This window comes from Euprymna scolopes, chromosome 28 (assembly GCF_053919585.1).
Source record: "Euprymna scolopes isolate OS-2025 chromosome 28, ASM5391958v1, whole genome shotgun sequence".
Classification (NCBI taxonomy): Eukaryota; Metazoa; Mollusca; class Cephalopoda; order Sepiida; family Sepiolidae; genus Euprymna; species Euprymna scolopes.
The window spans coordinates 14,761,696-14,782,307 of record NC_136509.1 but is presented as its reverse complement, the minus strand read 5'-3'; the positions used below and the strand labels follow the sequence as shown (position 1 = coordinate 14,782,307).

Sequence of the window (20,612 nt, the reverse complement as noted above, 5' to 3'; positions counted from 1 at the left end):
ATGGAGAACTAGAAGACCCCCCCCTCTCAAGCCAAAATCATGTCACTACATTTCTGCTATGACAAATATCTGGGAGTGAATAAAATATATCTATATAAAAACATAACATGTCTTGCGTCTGTTTTTAAGCGTTTTTGTTTAAACAGAATCCAGCTCCCCAACATAGCTGAAAAACTTCCATAAGAAACAATAGCAGAACAGCTATGTTGTTATGTCATTATATGTAATTATGATGATACACACGCATCAACACCACTAGATGAGATGAATCATGGGCCATAAAAGGATCTAAGGACAACAGTCTGTTATACAATGTACAACGTTACATACATATGGTCCATTTATGATAAGAAACATTAAAAGTGCCACATATACACATTCAAAAACACCACAATTCAAATATATACACTGTATGTTATTTAGTACCAATATATACACGGATATATCCCACCACAAACCACAATGCAACGCGCTCTGTTTAAGTGTAAAAATAAATAGTATCAAATGTTTTCAACTCTCATGAGTTGTCTTCAGGTGCATGATGAATTAAAAAATTATGTTTAGTGAATTTATTGAAAAAGTCGATTAAAATCATTTAAAAGGACTTAAGCATACCCTCTCCCTCAAATTGAACCTGATTGATGGTTGGTTTGTTTATGTGAATGGGTAGGACTCCTATGATTGGGAGGCACAGGTTATAATATGAGACAGGTAAAATGGTGGTATTTTTAATGTAGAACAGTTAAGGTAGCAGGTTCAGTTCATAGGGGAAGGTCAAGGAAAACATAGGAGAAATTGATAAGAATGGACATGACATAAAGATGGATAAATAAAGACCTGAACAGAGATAGGTTCATTTGGACGTCAGTTTCTTAAAGCTGTCCAACACATGCCAGCATGTACAATGAGGATTAAACTGATGAGGATGGCATTATTTTAACTTTCATCTTGGATGCTATTCTTATGTTTCAGCCAATTTAACCTCTGAACTATTTCAGGTACATCTGATCGAACTTGGGAATCTACACAGAATTTGAAACTGATCTAGTTAATCTATAGAGGTAGATTGTTCTCATTCCATCAGCAATGACTGGATAGAAATCTCAATTAATTTGTTTTATTATGGACATGCAACATAACAGATAAAGGTGGCAGCAAGTTCCAAGTGATGGTCTTCTGGATATTGAAGATGCAATCATCACTACAAGCAATACTATGAATAAAATTACTTAAATTCTACCAGGTTATGGCTGATAGAATAAGAACACTCTACTCCTGTGAATTAAAAAATTTTGTATCAATTCTAGAGTTTGATAAGATACAACTGAAGAAGGTCAAACGTTATATTTGTAGAAATTAAATTTAAAGTTCTGAATTTTTTAGATGAGGCCTGATTGTTTATTTTTATTACTTGTATTGATCGGACTATTGTTCTCATCTTGAGTGTTATTTGCGCAACGTTTCGGTCGGTGTACCCATCGACCATCGTCAGGCATATTGATTGTTGTCTTGGAAAAGATGGATAAAAGTTACAGGCTCAGTAAATATTTTTGTATTCTTGGAGTCAGTCTAGAGTTGCATCCCCTTTCTCAACCAATTTTTTTCCACACACACGAAACTACAGCCACAAAACAGAGACTAACTCCAAGAATATAAAAATATCTACGAGGTCAGTAACTTTTCTCCTTTCCATTCCCGGATAACAACCAACATGCCTACGGATGGTCAAAGGCCAAACCGATTGAAACATTGCACAAATAACACTCAAGATGAGAATAGTCCAATCCAAACAAGTAATAAAAAGAATATTTTTATTCTCGTAAATGATCATAGATTCTTTTCAGAATTGATTAAAAACTGATTTTATGAACATTCATAAGATATGCCTCGATTTGGTGGATTTGAATGTCATGTGACATACTCCACATTTTTACTTTAGAGAAAGAGGCAGAGACAGAGATAAGAGTGATTCAAAGTATTCTGAATTTGTGAAATTCTTCGACTTTGTAATAGAATGATGTAAATAATCTCTCTTCCCAAGCCCCCCCCTCTTTACAGTCTCTTTTTTCTCTTATTTACACCATTCCATTATGAAATTAAAAGATTTCACAGACTCAGGATATATTGTGATGTCATAATATTGAAATAAAACGTTTTTATTAATGGTACTTTCCAAACAACTCATTTCATCTTATTTTAAAAGTCTCTTAGTTCACCATGTGGTTAATAAAACTCTACCGTGTTGAACATATACTTTTTCCCCTCCCATGTCTGCTCCATTCCAATCACTGCTATACTGATTAAAAAAAAAAAGTCTGCTTTTCTTTCTGCTGCTATGTCTGTAGCACTCACCCCATGCACACCGTCATCCAACCAATTTTTTTTTGTTTAAAGTTCGAATTGCATCTTGTTTCAAAATTTCCTCTCGCATTGACTTGTGCTTCCAAGTTCTCTAGTCACCCACGTGGTTCCTTCTTTTGTCTCTGCTTTTTTTGTCTCTTCCTCTGCTGTGACGTCACCTCACGCATCAGCTTGCTCATTTGTATATGTGAGATACTGCTGCACATGCATCTGCAACTGTTACAAAAGGAGGATCAAGAGCAAGTGGAGTAATCCTGGGAATGGAGTGGTGCTTTCACCTACATTTCAGTGCAGCAGCTAATGAGAAGGGAGCCTTTGGGTCATCCTTAAGTATATTCGGCTACTTAGTTTCTATCCTATCGCACAGATGCTAACATTTTAAAATGTGAACTGATTGTAAATGAGATTTGATAAAAAGGTTAATATGTGAACGTTTTTTTTGGAGGGAAGCTTGATTAATTATTCTGTACGTTCACCCAACAATTTAATAAACAAAAGGAACCATATTCTGCATAAGTAATGAAAAGTCATATCTTACCCCAAGAATAAGTGTGTTCATGAGACGGTCGATGTGTGTATGTTTAAAAACGGACCGCCCACTGTTCATCATAAGTTTGGTGTCACGGCCAGCAAAGATGACGAGCCCGTAGCACCATTTAGTGTTTCGTAAAATACAGCCCCTCAGCAGCAGTTTGTCGTTATCAATGGAGAAGGTCTCATCTTTCCACTTCATGGTGCCCTCAAACCTATTGAGCCGGTTGTTTGGGGGTTCGCACACAAATTCAGCTGAAGGAGAAAAAAAAAAGGAAAATTAAATTAGGTTTTAAATTTAGGTTTTACCATTTTAAAATATAGCGGATCATGAATCCACCAAGGACTTTCGCACTTGTTATTACTTTTTGCCATAGCCATTGATTGAGTACGCAAAAAGGCAACCAAAGACTACGATGTAATGTGGGTCGAAGGTCATAGACTTTGCAGATGATATTGCTGCATTACTAGAGAATATAACTGACTTACAAAGAGAATACCATTGACCTACAAAGAGAGGACCACTGACCTACAAAGAGAATACCATTGACCTACAAAGAGAATACCACTAATCTAAAAAGCATTGTAAAAGTCGGAGCAGGAATGAAGCATTTGTCATAATCTTGTCATGCCAAGGAAACTCCAAAGATGCTCTCTGGGACACACCAACCACATTTCATTTGTTTTATGGAAATCACTTCAGACGAGATGTAAAGCCACTAGATGTAAGGAATGAAGAATAACGAAAGATGATTATCGCGAAAACAGGAGATGCTTATTAACCTTAGTCTTTTCAAGATTATGGCTATAGGTAGGAAGAAAACAGACAGCAAGAAGAGACTTCTACAAGCTTCTGGAAAAGAAGCTGCATTACAATGAGGTATCCAAACAGAGAGCCGGACTAAAGAAAAAGAATAAATCAAACAATAGTTTTTATAGACGCCTGTGAGACAGAGGTTGCAAAAAAAGAAAATGTTACGTTTCTTCACTTTATCAATAAATGAGGCCAAGATTTAACAGCCCAAATAGGACAACATACATCGTCTGATAGTAGATTTGTAGAGATAGAAAATAGCCTCAGGTATGATACAGTGTTTGTAGTGATAGAGAGAATTGATTTTACTCACAAAAAAAACCCAAACATATTTGACAACTTTACCTATTTATAAAACACTATAAACAAGAAAATCAATACAAGTTGCAATGGAGAATAGAAAAAATTTTGGCAATATTTTATCAGATTTGCAAGATCTGAAGAAAATAGCAAACTATATTTTCAAGACTAAACATTTTACATCAGCAAGAGTGATTGGCAGAAATAGCGAGTTCGGTTGGAAAGTCTTGAAAACAGCAGGATGGAAGAAGAAATGACTTGAGCATCGATTATAAACAAAGGCTCCCAGAATTTGTGGACCGATAAGTCACACCTGCAACTCCACCCGTCGCTAACAACCTAATAAATGGTTCTTCTCCACACTGAGCATATTCTTATCTTCCTTGTAGCAACTTTAATTCTAGAGTGAAACGATCATGGGTGAAGTGTCTCAATAACGGAATAACGCTGTAGTTGTACGTGAGTGACATCAGGTACAATTTAATTAGGCTGATTGGCTGATTTGCATTTGATAAAATTTTATTTGATCACTTAGCCTGAGTGCCCAGCGTTGCCCGGGTGTTTGGAGTTGTGTGTTGAGCAAAAAAAAAAAAAAAAAAGTGGTAGTAGGCAGGCTCAAACCCATACCGTTAAGGAGGAAAAGAATGTGAGAAAAAAAAAAAAACGTGATGCCTTTGCTGTTGAGCCTATCACCAAACTGGAAGTTTAAATTAAGGCTAGTCAATCGAAAAGAGGGGATGACTTTCGAAAATATTAGTGAAAAAGCGACCCCTCCCTGTAAAAAAATGCCCAGTTGAGGGTGAAGGGATTAATGTTTTTAATCAATTTTTCGATATTTGGCGTCTGAAGGGTCGCACTGCAAAACGATATCAATCTCATAAAAATCCGTTGCCTCTGTCGAAAGTTTTAGGCAGACATACATACATACATACATACATACATTTCCACAGACAGGCGAGATTTATATTATAGATGACATACAATACATTATACCTCTCCTTCAGAGATAATGCAACACTTGCGTTCTAGAATATTTCATAATTTCTATCAATATACTAATAAACTCTTGGGTTGGTTGGTTTTATTTTATGACATATCAACCCTTTTCCGATTATTTAATGCTGAATCCAGTAATTTTGGAAAAAGGTTTTATGCTCCGAATTTTTTATATCTTGAAATATTTATTCATGGTGTTTGGTTTGGTTGTTTTGTCTTATGGCATATAAATCCTTTCCGGGTTATTTAATGCCGATTCCAGTAATTTAAGAAAAAGGGTTTTATGCTTTAAATTCTTCATATCTTTAAATATTTATTCATGGTGTTTGGTTTGGTTGTTTTTGTAGAGAATATTTTTTTTGGGGGGAATTGCAGAACATGATTGAGTTTTGAAAGTAATAACATCAATGATTGGTGCATTTTAGGTCAGGAAGCCAATATCTTCAAACAGCCTGATTTGCTAGCAACAGTAATAAACTGTGAGGAGCTTGTTTGTTGTCTTGTATGTTTGTTTTCTCTGTGCACACTGGATAACATTAGAAAAGGGATGACGTCATCCACTTGGAGTTGGAAAACAGGGATGCAAACATGTGACAAAGTCAAAGAACTTTGACATTTTCGAGCCATTTGGCCCTAAAATTTCTGATCAATGGGTTAAAAAAAGTCCACGATCTAATAAGGTCAGAACAAGGCTGGAGTCATCCCCTTCTCCCTAACATTTCATCTTCTCTCTAAATGTATAAGAGCTCTGGCTTTTGAAAAAAAAAAAAAAAAAAAAAAAAAAAGGATTTGGTTTGGGTTCCAGCATCAGAAAGACGAGACAATTCTTATTCTTGTTTAAACCCTTTTCCATTTAACTCATCGTTTTTTTAAAATCCTTTCTGCGTGTGAATCATCCAGACCAAAACAAGCGACAAATACTTTATCTAATGTCACAAAAGAGAAACCATCATAAGGGATAAATTATAATAAATAATGATGAGAGTAGATTGGTTATTGTTTGGTTGTTTTTGTTTTACGGCATATCAACCCTTTTCAGGTTATTTAATGCCGAATCCAAAGATTTTGAAGAAAAATTTTTAATAGAATATTTGTTATTTTCAAGTCAGTTTCTATTTAACCCATAGTTGGGACCCTAACAGGTACTACCACTCCAGGTAAGAGTGGCCCTGGAAGCAATGGCAATTAAAGGGTGGCTCCACACTCCCCAAAGCCCGCAAGCTTGGGCCTCACAACTGGATATAATTTAAGGTCATATCAAGGACTGATGAGAGTAGAAAGTGGATTTTTCATCAGTCGCGTAACTCTTGCTTCCCTTATTTTGTCCTTTAGTCCTCACATTCCAGAAACAATGTTTCTGACAAAGGGGGAAGAATTGCTGTCTTCTATCTATCTATTCCATCTAGCTGTTTTCTATCTATCTATTCCATCTAACACTTACCGTTGGCAAAATTTTGATCTTGAAGTACTATTTTTTTTTTTAAACGCCTATCATCAAGTGGCTTCATGCCTTGTCCAGAGTGATTTCCAAAAGAAAAAAGAAAAGAAAAATTTAAAAATGAAATGCTTTAGTTTCACATTTTTAGATGAGCCGTCATTGCAAGAATATCTTTTTGTTGCCTTCCTGTCATTTCTCTGCGAGCCTAATGTCTTCAGATGGGCAGCCATCTTAAATTCTTTGCTCCATTTTATGGCTGCACATTTGCATTCTTTTTGAGAAAAGGAGTTCACCTCCGAAATTATCAAAGCTCTTACACCATCCCAGATATATATATATATATATATATATATATATATATATATATATATATATATATTTAATATTTAGCAATAAGTCTCCCATATTTACTGATTTGACCTACTTAATGCAATTCTGAATTTTTGAGATGAGATGCGAATGCTTGTGTTATGTTAATTAATCGGACTATTATTCTCATCTTGGGTGTTATTAGCACAACATTTCGGATGCTACAACCTGCGACCTTCTTCGGGTGTTGAAAACGTGCTTTTTTTTCTCTACTAAAAACAAAAATACGCATGGGTATCGATCCTACATTTTTTCATTAATATTAACAATTAGTATAGATATGCCCCAAAAAATTGAGTTTTAAATTTAAAAAATATCTTAGTGACCCTCTGAAGATTGAACTTCTTTTATGATCTAGAGGCCCACCCTCAAACCCACGGTTCAAATTCTTGTAATGCAGAGCTAACCCTCTCTTCCTTAGCAGAGAAAAAGAAGCATGTTTTCAACAACCGAAGAAGGTGTGCCAGTTGACATGGTTAAGATTTGGATTAAAAATTGTAATAAAAATAAATACAATTTAAGCGCGCAGTATGATTATGATGGCGCGTGAAAAATAAAAAATAACTCCCACGCAAATTCCGGCGTGGCCTTATATATTAAATCAACTCAAAACGAGCGGACGTAGTACAGAGCACCCCACGTGATGTTTCCGTCCAATGGGATTTCTCCAAGGACATTTTTCTAAACTTTTCTTCTTAAGGTCGCTGGGAGCCAGTCCAAATAGTATTTAAGCACACACAAACATCAAATCTCTCTCTCAACTGCACTCTCATTCGGACGTTCCACGCGTGTTACTATCACTCTTCCATTTTCACCGCTCCACGCGCTTCATACAATTTCACAGGCGAACATTACCTATTGCCTCTCTTAACAGGTTTTAACATATGAACAGTTCAACAAAAAAAAGACATTCTCCTTTTTTTTATACGAACACTTAAAAAGGACTTCTGAACTCATTATAAAGAGAATTATATTTTATTTGTTAATGGTCGGTTTCTGTGAATAAACCTCCGTTTGTTTTGCATGTAAGTCTTCTTTTTATTTTTATTTATTTGTGGAGAAAGTTAGTTCCTAAAAAGGCCTGACGACCCCCACAAAGGTCACAGGTTGCAGCGACTGAAACGTTGTGCTAATAACACCAAAGATGAGAATAATAGTCCGATTAATTAACGTAACACAAGCACCTACCTATTTAGTTCTTGTTTTCAAATGTGGACTATACTCCTGCCGGTAGATTCGAATCAATTGCAAAATTAAAAAAAGGATAGAAGGGTGTAATAAGAAAACAAAAACTAACAGGTAGTGGATGGGGGGGGGGAGAAAATGGTGTCACTGCGTCTCTTGGTTAATTACCTCACTGTCACTTTTTTATGAAAAAGAACGTCGCCATGAGCATATGTGGGAGTACACGTAAATAATATAAGGTAAATAGCTACAGACGATTGAATCGTTACGCCTAGTGCAAATTCTATTGGATCATTTACAGTGCATACTAATACTTTGGAGAAAGGTATGAACACGTGATCACCTACCCCCCCCCTCAAACTACAGGGTGACCCCCCCCCAAAAAAAAACGTGACATCTCCATTATTTATTCACCGATTGCCCTTATTTTACAGGACATGGCAGAATCAATGACTGAGTACACCAAGACCCCATTGGAAGCTGGGACAAAGAATACACTGTGTTAAATTTTGTTCGGATAAAACACTAAAAAACAGGGCTTAATCAGAGTTGGGGCCAGTTTTTTTTGGGTCACCCTGTATAAGTAATATACCAAATTTGTGTTCAGCATTAAATAGACAGCTTATCAATCATTTAACTAGCAGGGTGACCTCACGTTGCCCGGGATGGAATGATGATCAATGAATGTTTCACACTCCCATATTTTTATTGTCATTGAAATCGATGAAATAGCCCATTTTTCAATCAAATCAATTGATTGCTTGCTCTAATTGGGGACCCATCGCGATGCACCTGGAGAAAGCTTTACATGCCTCTCACAGTGACTAAGTTCACAATATGTTGCAGTTTACATTGCACTGTAGAGAACTTACTGTTGATTTCATAAAAATTTTTTTATATATAATGGCTTGAACTAAAGTTTAAAATGCAAAAGTCAAGTATTATGCTTCAATTGTGCTCTAAACACAAACATTTATTTTGAATGTGCCCTTGTCATATTAAAGAACCTTCTGTTGATTTTATATGCTTGGCATTACTGCTTGTGCAGCAGTAATGGCTTGAATTTAAGTTTAAAGTGAAAAAGTCAAGTATCATGGTGCAGTTGTGCTTTAAACAGAAACCTTCATTTCGAACGCGCCCCTGTCGTATCAAAGAACCTAGTTGATTTTATATGTTGGGCCTTTCGGCTTGTGGAGTAATAAAACTTCTCAAATGCACTTGTGATGTTAGACTGGGTAAGATGTAAACTTTGGTTAAAATCACCTGTTCCTTCTTTCATCGGATTATTTTGATTATCGATACTTATCAAAGACATTCCAATACAAAACCTATCTAAGAGCATAAAGCCACATAAAGTACCATCGTGTGAAATTTCTATAAAAATCGACCCAGCCATTTTCGAGTCCATAGGGAGTGAACTCAGACACATGTATAATATTATATAATAGTAGAGATCCATCACTAATTACCAAGGCTACAAGACACTCAAGGATAAGGGTTAATGAAATTGTCATCTGGATGATCAACAATACTATGAGAAGATTGGAAAAACTGCTTTAGTTAGCAGAGAGGCAGCTGCAGGATATTATGTCCCACAGATCAGAAGTTCTTAGAAAGAAACTGTTTATAAAAGTATCGTTTGATTTTAGGAATACAGAGGAAGAAAAACGAACATTTCAATGCCAGTGTGAAGAATTCAAGGATGCAAGCAGCTGATGACAAAAAATTCTGAAATTACCTGAAATTAATGTGGGTTTTCCAACCTGTGGGCCAGACTATTTTTCATCATTTATTTTGATGAGGCCACAATAAATGACTTGTACAAATGAATGACTTGGCGAAGTTGTGTTTGCGATAATAAATGCAAATATTGTACAAGTTGACCCCCCCCCTCCTGAATGCCACCGATGGAATCGTTAATTAAATACACAAGCCTTTCATAAAGTCAACCTTATTTGGTACAAATAAGTTTCAGTCTATGTCTAACTTGTCCTCCAAGTGTCATCCCTGAATATCCAACAGTTTTTTTGTTTTATTGCAATGATATGCTCCAAATGTGAAAGTATGATTTTCAAGTATACAACTGGATACAACCCATTTTGGCTAGGATGGTCTTGTTTGGTTGGGAAATAATTTGGGGATTGCTTGAATATAAAAATTGTGGTGGGGGTTTAAGTCTGGCGAGTCTGAAAGTCCATGAAGGATCACACCTAACGAGACGGTCATCAAAGTGTCCCCCATATCAGTGAACAGCAATAAAATAAAAACTGTTGGACATTCAAGGATGAAACTTGGTGGACAAGTCATGCCTATACTAAAATTTATTTATGCAAGATATTGTTAGATTGCAGAAAGGACTGTGAATTTTATCGATAATTCCATGGATGACAAGTTTTTTTAGGAGAGGGGAGTCATCTCGCATAAGATAATAAAAATATCAAGAAAATATTTTTCAATGAGCACTTCAGCAGTTATTTGTGATGGAGATGAATAGGCTAATGAGGATGCCTAAAAATGTAAAATGGAAAAGAAACAATCCTAAATTTCAATTTGCGAAAAGTAGGAGAAACGCAATTGACAAATGATGAATACATGTGTTGTAGGTTAACCTTACAACACAACGTTAGTTATATTTCATCTAACATCTTACAACACAACGTTAGTTATATTTCATCTAACACCTTAAAACACAACGTTAGTTATATTTCATCTAACACCTTACAATACAACGTTAGTTATATTTCATCTAACATCTTACAACACAACGTTAGTTATATTTCATCTAACATCTTACAACACAACGTTAGTTATATTTCATCTAACATCTTACAACACAACGTTAGTTATATTTCATCTAACATCTTACAACACAACGTTAGTTATATTTCATCTAACATCTTACAACACAACGTTAGTTATATTTCATCCAACATCTTACAGTGCAACGTTAGTTATATTTCATCTAACATCTTACAACACAACGTTAGTTATATTTCATCTAACATCTTACAGCACAACGTTAGTTATATTTCATCTCACATCTTACAACACAATGTTAGTTATATTTCATCTAACATTCCTCTTTGGCCAAACACTGTACCAAGCTTGAATATGTCCCTGATACGGTAGAGGCATTCGGCTCTTGGGACCTTAGTGCTCATATACAAGTATGTGGTGATTTTATTGTTCACTATAAAGATTGGCTTGGTTTCTTGAACAATATATACAGATGTAGATAACATTTCAAAAACTAATTCTCATGACTCACCTCCTAAGGATCAAAAAGTTTCCCTTATGGACTTATACTTAACACTGCTGAGGCTTATTTACCTATTAAACATTCAAGTTAACAATCAATCCTAACGCTCCAGCTAACAGTCAATCCTAACGCTCCAGCTAACAGTCAATCCTAACGCTCCAGCTAACAGTCAATCCTAACGCTCCAGCTAACAGTCAATCCTAACGCTCCAGCTAACAGTCAATCCTAACGCTCCAGCTAACAGTCAATCCTAACGCTCCAGCTAACAGTCAATCCTAACGCTCCAGCTAACAGTCAATCCTAACGCTCCAGCTAACAGTCAATCCTAACGCTCCAGATAACAGTCAATCCTAATGCTCCAGATAACAGTCAATCCTAACGCTCCAGATAACAGTCAATCCTAACGCTCCAGCTAACAATCAAATTTATTATCAAAGCTAACAGTCAGTTTTAACGCTAAAGCTACAAGTCAAGCTTACAGTAAAAACTAACAGTCAAACTTACCATTAAACTTTTAGCATTAACAGTCAAACTTACCATTAAACTTTTAGCATTAACAGTCAAACTTACCATTAAACTTTTAGCATTAACAGTCAAACTTACCATTAAACTTTTAGCATTAACAGTCAAACTTACCATTAAACTTTTAGCATTAACAGTCAAACTTACCATTAAACTTTTAGCATTAACAGTCAAACTTACCATTAAACTTTTAGCATTAACAGTCAAACTTACCATTAAACTTTTAGCATTAACAGTCAAACTTACCATTAAACTTTTAGCATTAACAGTCAAACTTACCATTAAACTTTTAGCATTAACAGTCAAACTTACCATTAAACTTTTAGCATTAACAGTCAAACTTACCATTAAACTTTTAGCATTAACAGTCAAACTTACCATTAAACTTTTAGCATTAACAGTCAAACTTACCATTAAATTTGGACATCTGTTCCAAATCATCACCCATCTCAGCAGTTTCAATAACCGATTGCCTTACTTTTAAATTTGTTTCTCTGAAATACGGAGAGAAAATAAGTTGATTATTAAACGTATTACTGAAGACATATTTTGTTAACAAGCTTTGAGAGTTCAACAAATGGGAGAGGTGGAATTTACATTTACTACAAATTTTTGTCTGAGGTCTATCTGACGTATGTAAACATACAATTATTTATAAAATTTAATACCCTTATTCATGTTATCCTTGCTATGATGATTTGTTATTACTAACCAGCAGAGCGTTATCATTGTCAACCAAAGAATAAAATCTATTAGCATGTGCGCACAGTGTGATGATGCTTATAAATGAAATCTGATCAAAGTTGAGGACATGCGTTGCATGAGGAGAAATGATATAGATGTGTAATGACAGTCTTAAAGGATCGATTTACTAGAACATTGTTAGAAACACAGCACCCCTAACCCCTAAAAAATGTAAATATTGAATTTTTTTGTATGATTTTTGATAATCTATTAGATTAGTTACCATTCGATAATAATCCGGTGAAAAAAAAAAAAGGAAAAAAGATGAAAATGAAAAAATTACAGAGGGAAGTACCACTTTCATATGTGCGCCTTTAATTGAAGTAAGCATTCATTTTATTTTTAATTGTATATTTTTTAGACTTGGTTCATTATTCACGGTATCTTGCGATAACACTTTCTATGCAAAATTCATTATATGACAAATTAAGACATGAAATGTACGACAACTGCTGCTACTGATTATGCATTTGAGCAGCATGGGATTCTTATATCAAGAACAACAAGATGCACCCAATTATAATTTAGATGGACTGGCATGCTGTTTTTTTTTTAGACTATAATTAGCTAGCGAGTAGGTTTATGCAAAAAAAATTTAAATCCAAAGCGGGGTTATGAAGAAAAGTGCAAACAAATGAACGGGAGTGAATTACTAGGTCCCTTTTTGTCGCAGACATCAAAAATGATACAATCAGGTTTTAAGGAGAAATAAATTTTATTCATTTGTAAAGGAGTCACCACTTATCAAGGCCTGGAGAATATTCGAGAATAAGGATTAATGAGTGTAAAGTAGTCGATGGGACAATAGTGTAATAATCGTTAGTAGTGGAAATTTAGTAAATTGGATTATTTAAGGGGACAGCTCATCAAGAATTTGTTCACGTTGGACTTGAAGATGATCATATTGTAGTCAGCTGAAAAACAGGCCACTGGAAGAGAGTTCCACAGGTGTGCATTTCTAAGAAAGAAGCCGTTTTCATGGAATCTACATTTAGGTTTAGGCACAGATAAAGAGTGAGGGAAATTATTGATAGTGTTTTCAGCTAGACAAGTGTTTCTTGTGAAAGTTTGGTGAGGGGGAACCATAGATTAGAGCTCAGACGAGCACTTGCCATGAAAATAATGATAAAGCAGAGACAGGCTCGCAATGTCTCTTCTGTGGGAAAGACGTTGCAGGGAAGAGAAAAGAGTATCCCCCACTAGGTTACAAAGTCCATTTTGAACTCTGTCAAGGTAGGATAAGCTGTTTCTAGGAGTTCTTGCCTAGATGTGGCAACAGTACTCCATCCTTGGACATACTTGGCTCTTATACAGGTAGAGAATTGCATCAGCAGTGAGATATCTACTGGAGCGGTAGAATAATCCCACCATTTTTCCAGTGACCTTGGCAACAGATTTGATGTATGTGTTCCATTTCAGATCAGGAGTAAAACCATTGATGACGGAAAGATAGAATTTTAGATTTAAATTAACCTCTTTCCCCATTGCACCACATGCTCAAGATCAAAGGAGAGAGAATCAGAGAGAACTTGGTCATTTACGGTCTTTGAAGTGTTGCTATAGATGGTAGTGTCGTCAGCACTAATGTTTATGAATGATCTTAGGATGTGATTTGGAAGATAATTGATGTAAATAAGGAAGAGAGTTGGGCCTAGGTTGAGGGACTCCAGCATTAATATTGAGAGCTTCTGATTTCTGCCAATCAACCACTCCTCTTATGAACCTATCAGAGAGAAATGATTTAATAACTGTGAAGACATTTCCAACTATACCATAGCTGGAGCTCTTAGGAGTAAACCTTTATGCCACACCCTATCAAAAGCCTTTGATATGTTAAGAACAATTGCCCTAGAAAGGAAGCCTCCATCAAGAGATTTGCTACAAGATATAACTGTTAGCACACATGCTGTAGATCTAGCAGAACGGAAACCATATTGCATGTCACTGAGGAGATTATTTTTCCTGAGATGGTTGACTACTTCTCTATTTAATATGGATTTCAGTGTATCCTGTGCATCATGCGTAAGTTGCTGAACTTACGCATGATGCACAGGATACATTGGTCTGTACTGAAAGAGAGATGACTGATCACCTGAACTTTTAAATATGGGGCACACTGATGAGGTTTTCCAGGGTGTTGGGAAGCAATTTTCCTTAAGACAATGCTTAAACAGCTTTGTAAGTATGGGTGCTAGTTTTGGTTGAAGCTTCTTCAGCACTATAATTGGAATGCCATTAGAGTCAGTTGCTTTACTGGAATCAAGACTTGATTAGCTTGGCAACATCATGCACAGATATTTGTATGTCACATAATGTGTTTTCAGATACAGGAGGAAATATGGAGAGTTGGCAGCCTTGATTGCATAGGGTAGAATTAGCTGCAAAGTTCTTGTCCAATGCTGACGAAATTACCTCAGGTCCATTGATGATGGTTGGGATAGAGCTTCTGTTCAGAACCCTGTTTGTTATTTGCCAAAACTGGTGGGAACCAAGCCACTACTCAGCTACTTTGGACTTGACGGACTGAGCATACAACTCTCATGTTCTTTATTACTATTTTACAGTGGTTGCTGGCAGTCCTGAAGGCAGCTTTAATCTCAGTACATCTATTATGTGGAAGTAATGATATGAGGAAAGAGAGAGAGAGAGAGAGAGAGAGAGAGAGAGAGAGAGAGAGAGAGAGAGAGAGAAATGCAGAGATAGGTATTACTGAAACAGGTTCAGGCTCTATGATTAGCTATCGAGTAGGTTAGTTTCACAAATAAGCAAGTTTGCACATTTTAGCTTGAGAATAAACATTTTTAAAATTAGTAAACATTTGACAATCACAGAATTTGTAGCAATAAAAATCAGACTTCAATCTATTACAAGAGTTCTCCTTGGAATCTATGCCAGAAAAGCAAATAAGGAGATTTCAAACTTCCTCGGCATCAACAGGAAGATAGAAAAGGTCAGGAAGAAATTGAAAGATTCAGGATTTGACTAAAAACAAACAAACAAAAAACGCATGACCGACGATCTTATGTCATAATATTCAGTTAAGGTGACATCAAGCAAAGAGCAACTTTTTGTGTGAGAGATAAAAAAAACGTCCATCAAAGATGTTAAATACATACCCATCTAACTCAGCAGTTTCAATGTAACACAGACTGTTAGGTTCACTTGTCGAAAGAAGGTAGAGATCAGCCTGAAATGAAAATAATGTTCTATTTATTTAAACAATTAATACAACAGGCATGTTGGGTTTGTGGTAGGAGTAATCTCCCTTGATAAACACTTCAATTCAGACATACATCATTCTTAGTCAAATGAAGCATAAAAAAACCTAATTCATAATTTCATTACAATTTATTCGACTCAAGAACCAACATAAAACACTGTATTTGATCACAAAAATTCAAAGTTGACAAAATTGCAGTAAAATCCTTGGATTTTGATGTTTTCCAACGTCAGTGAGAATTGATGATATGCGTTGCATGAAGAGAAATCATGTGAGAATGATACAATGGATGCATACTGTGAATCTTAAGGACAGGCTTAGATCTGATGACCTCAGAGGAAAATTAAAACAATACGAATATAGAGTGATGTTTGCAGAAGAGTAAACTTCCATGATATGGTCAAAGTGAAAGAGTAGATGAGAATTTTTGGGTTAGTAGATGTACAACAGTTTAAGTAGCAGAGTCAGTTCAAGTAAGGCACAAAAAAAAAAAATGATACAAATGGAGTTGAGGGAATGGGAATAAATTAAGACCTGGCCAGAGATAGTTTAGTTTGGAAATCAATTTCTTTAAGTTGTACAACACATGTCAGCATGTAAAACCGATGTTAAACTTTTGCTGTTGATTATAAGTCATTACGTAAACGCGCATCATGGCCAAATGCAGAATGAGAAGAAACTGGGAAGTTGTTTGTTTGTGGGGGATGGTGGGAGGTAGATGTATTTAGATAAAGATGAGTAAATAAAAATACATATAAAATACATATAAAAAACATATAAAAGATAAAAATGAATAAATAAATAAATAGAAAAATTAAAAAAAAAACTATATCTATAAAAGTGAGAATGCATGTCAGAGAGGACAATTCTCAACCTATATACTCAAAGATGTTTTGATCTACAGACTTCAAATCTGGTATATAGGGTATTCAGACATTTGGAAAACGTTTTAATTGGTGTTCATCCAGAAAAAAAAAAAAGGATGCTAAAGAATAAAAATTGAAAAAAATTGATATGGGGGGGGGGGGTTCATCGGATTTTCATCTGTTAACTGTTTCACAACTGTGCATGTGTGGTGAATTGTTCACATAACAGTTTCTTTATGTAAAGAATAAATAGGTTTGAAAAAACATTTTAAAGATTGTGACAAGCTGGGCTTATGGTTATCAGCTCAGGTATTTTTTTTACTGACAAGAAGTGAACTGTTTAGAAAAATAGAATGCTGACAAGCACATATTTCAGTTTCTTTCCATTCTTTTTTATTTCATTTTTTTTTGGAATTTAATGTGATGCTTAATGCAGGTCAATTTGATATATTTAATTCTGAATATATATGCATGTGTCTGCCTGTGTGTGTGACTGTCTCAAAAAGATACACACTCCACTTGCCTGCAACCTTATATTAGGTTCACAGAATCTAAATTTTGGCAATTTACGTGTGGTCATCTCCTTAGGTACCCAATGTCTTTTCTTGGAAGAATTCCAACTAGAAAGATATCGTAGAAATGAATGCCAAAAATAATCATCCCATTCATTTGAAAGGATGCTCAACAACGTTCAAATTTAAAAAAGCACCTCCCCTCCAAAAAAAACAAAACAAACTGCAATACTAGACATAAAAAAAGTGAACTTACTGCAACAAACTGGTTGTTCTCCATGCGAATGATATCCCCAACAACAACCTTGTGCCATTTCTCCTCGACCAGTTTACCATTCCGAAGCACGTACGAGATGCGATTATTCACTTGGTTGTCGCTCCGATGACGTTGCTTTCAGAGTGAGAAAGAGAAGACATTTTTTATTCACAAAATACAAAAACACAAAAAAAAAAATTAAAAAAAAATGCAAACACATAAAAAAAAAAAATACAAACACACATAAAAAATACAAACACACATAAAAAATATACAAACACACACATGAAAAAAAATTTTTTAAAAAGTATTAAAATTTAACACTTAAATTGGATTTGCATTGTTTGGAATCTGGATGTGAGGACACTTTAGAAGAGCGATATGCAATAAAATTCTGTGTTAAACGTGGATAAAAATGTCACAGAGATGTATGGAATGCTTAAGACTGCTTTTGAACCATCTGGCATAAATCAAGCATCAGTTTTTGCATGGCATAAGAGATTCAAGGGAGGTAGGGAGTCTGTGAGGGATGATGAGAGGTGTAAAAGGAGTAAAGAAGTCAGAGCACCAAATTTGATTGGCCAAATAAAGAATTTCACAGATAAGGATCGTCGGGTGTCTATACAGACAATAAGTGCACAGTTTGATGTCAGTGTGGGAACTGTACACACAATTATTCGCAAGGAACTGAAGATGCAGAAGATTTGTATAAAGTTAGTCCTAAAAAAATCCGAAAATCAGAAAGAAAGACGTTGTCATGACCACGATGAGCATCAAGACAGTTCCTCACCCTCCCTATAATCCAGACCTTGCTCCCCATGACTTTTGGTTATTCCCTAAGCTCAAGGAAAACCTTGGAGGCTGTCGTTATGAGACAATTGAGATGAAAAAGGCTGTGACGAGGGTCACCGATACGCTAACACAAGATGACTTCCATTAGGCCTTCCAGAAGTTGTTGGAATGGTACAAGGAGTGCATTGCAGCCAGAGGAGATTACTTCAAAGGGGACTAGAGTTTCATGTGTGTCTATCAATAAAAGTGCCCATACGAAAAAAGTCTGGAAACTTATTTAAGGCGCCTCGTAAATTGCATATAAACGTTTGTGGAAAATTCAGTAATTTTCCTAAAAATATTTTAATAATCTTATCATATTCGGTTTAAAGTTCGTTTTACCTGCTGGCATGAGTCGGACGACTTTGAGTAACTAATGTTAAGCTGAGTTAAAACTGTTGAATTGTCTCCTCTTGATAAAAGGAATTCTGTTTAGAGTTATCCCCCTTTTACTTGTTGCCGTTCCCTTTGACGAGGCTCTGGCTTCACATGTAACAAAACTTTCTATCGTCACCATAATATTCAGTTTAAAAGCTGTTTTGTACGCTGGCAAAAGTTGAACAGCTTTTAGAAACTGACATCCAAAATAATCTACGAGTCTTTCTCAAATCTGTATGTTAGTTTGGAAGTCAATTTCTAAATGCCGTCCAACATATGTCAGCATGTAAAACAGACGATAAACCACATATGAAGAGTTATGTAAAATAAATGTGATAAACAATACCCAAAACGAAGAATAAAAAACAAACAAAACAAAGATAAATAAACAAAAAAAAATAAAAACAAAACAGAAAACAGAAAATAAAACAAATAAAAAATAACTGGTAGATACATAACATTTCCTTTGTGTTTTTGTCTGTTAAGTAAAACAAGGGTTGTTCCAAAAGTAATGCCTCCTATTTTTTAACTCCAAAAGTTGAAGAGTTATGAAGACGGTAGTGGTACCATCAAAACAAGCGAAATTTTGTGCTCCAGAATTTATTTATTCATCATTCTCAATGCAGTTTTGGCAGGAAGTCAATAACACATCTCTGCTTGTGATGCATGTTCATGACAGGGGTTGCTTTCTTAGAGTCCCATACAGTCAATATTTGCAACAGAGATGAAACTTTAATGCATAATTTCAGTCATCATAACAATACAATCTGCATCCTCTGATCCATTTGGGCGAAATAAAAAAAATAGGAAGTATTACTTTTGGAATCGCCCTCGTATGTCACATGCAAGTCACTTTAAACTTGAATCCTTCCAATTCATGACATCAGGGCTGTTTTGGATAGATGAATATTGTAGTGTCCACCTTACGGATAACAATGAACCCTTCCTTTCTCACTCTTTATTTGTTGTTGCCTTTGCAATATATTTTGTTTCCCCTAAATAACAAGTTGTGTCTTTCTTCTAGACGCATGCGCATGCCAGTCCACAACAATACACTTCCATACGTTTTTTGTTTGTAAAGAAATATATTACATGTAAGTCATTTGAAACAAACTTTTTCAACTCATCAAATCAAAGCTTTTTTCTTTTTTTTTTTTTTTTAATAAACCAGCCAATTTGAATTAATCCAGAAATTTCAGAGTCTCTCTTCCCCTTTCTCCTCCTCTCTCTGCCACCCTTACTGGCAAATGTTGACAAACTGTCAGCTTCAAGGAAAACAGAAGGAAAGCAACAGTCTATATTTAGAAACTGTCAGAAAATGATTTGCGGTCAGCTTAAAATAGAAAAAAAAATCAAAAACGGAATCATTAAATGTACATGACGAAAATAAAAATATTGACAAGATCAAGTCAAACCCTTTGAGGTTTCGCCAGCATAATAGCTCTTCAAATTAACCCGAGATACAGAGATAATCTTCCCTGGAAGCTGAGAAGCTGACAATCGATCATCTAAAAACAGAATTGGTTCTATTTAATTGGAGATGGCGGGGGGGGGGGGAAATTTGTAGAGTTTATGCTCACAAGATAAATATTTATTCAGACAGATAAAAAAAAAAAAAAAAAATAATAATAATAATAATAATAATAATAATACACCCAAAGGTCGAGGTTGACGGACTATGTGTAAAGGAAAGACGGCGGGAGAGGACTGGTTAGTATAGAAGACTGTGTGAATGACATAAAAAAAGAATTAGAAAAATACATAATGCAAAGCACTGAAAAAATAATTATGACAGCGAGAAACATGAAAAAAAAAATCAACAAAACAGACAGAGGAGAAGACGAGAAAAGAAAAATGGGAAGAGAAACAACTACACAGAAGATTCATAAGGATGACAAAAGATGAGAATAACGAAAACACTCGGACATGAATGCGAAAAGGACACATAAACCGAGAAACTGAAACCCTAATAACTGCAGCACACGATAACTTGACAAGAACCAATCACATCAGAGCAAAGATCGACAAAA

General features: G+C 35.3%; 1 protein-coding gene across 11 annotated transcripts in view; it reads right to left on the bottom strand.

The window, feature by feature from the left end:
• Positions 1–20,612, bottom strand: part of LOC145249487 (phospholipid-transporting ATPase ID-like) — a 516,252-nt gene that overhangs the window by 68,996 nt on the left and 426,644 nt on the right. For all 11 annotated transcript variants that reach the window (XM_080111088.1, XM_080111082.1, XM_080111081.1 and 8 more), the window contains 4 exons: positions 17,374–17,508; positions 15,636–15,706; positions 12,187–12,269; positions 2,900–3,147 (listed from right to left, as the gene is read on the bottom strand). In XM_080111088.1, coding sequence (XP_079967214.1) covers positions 2,900–3,147; positions 12,187–12,269; positions 15,636–15,706; positions 17,374–17,508 — 537 coding nt within the window. The remainder of the gene's footprint in view (positions 1–2,899; positions 3,148–12,186; positions 12,270–15,635; positions 15,707–17,373; positions 17,509–20,612) is intronic.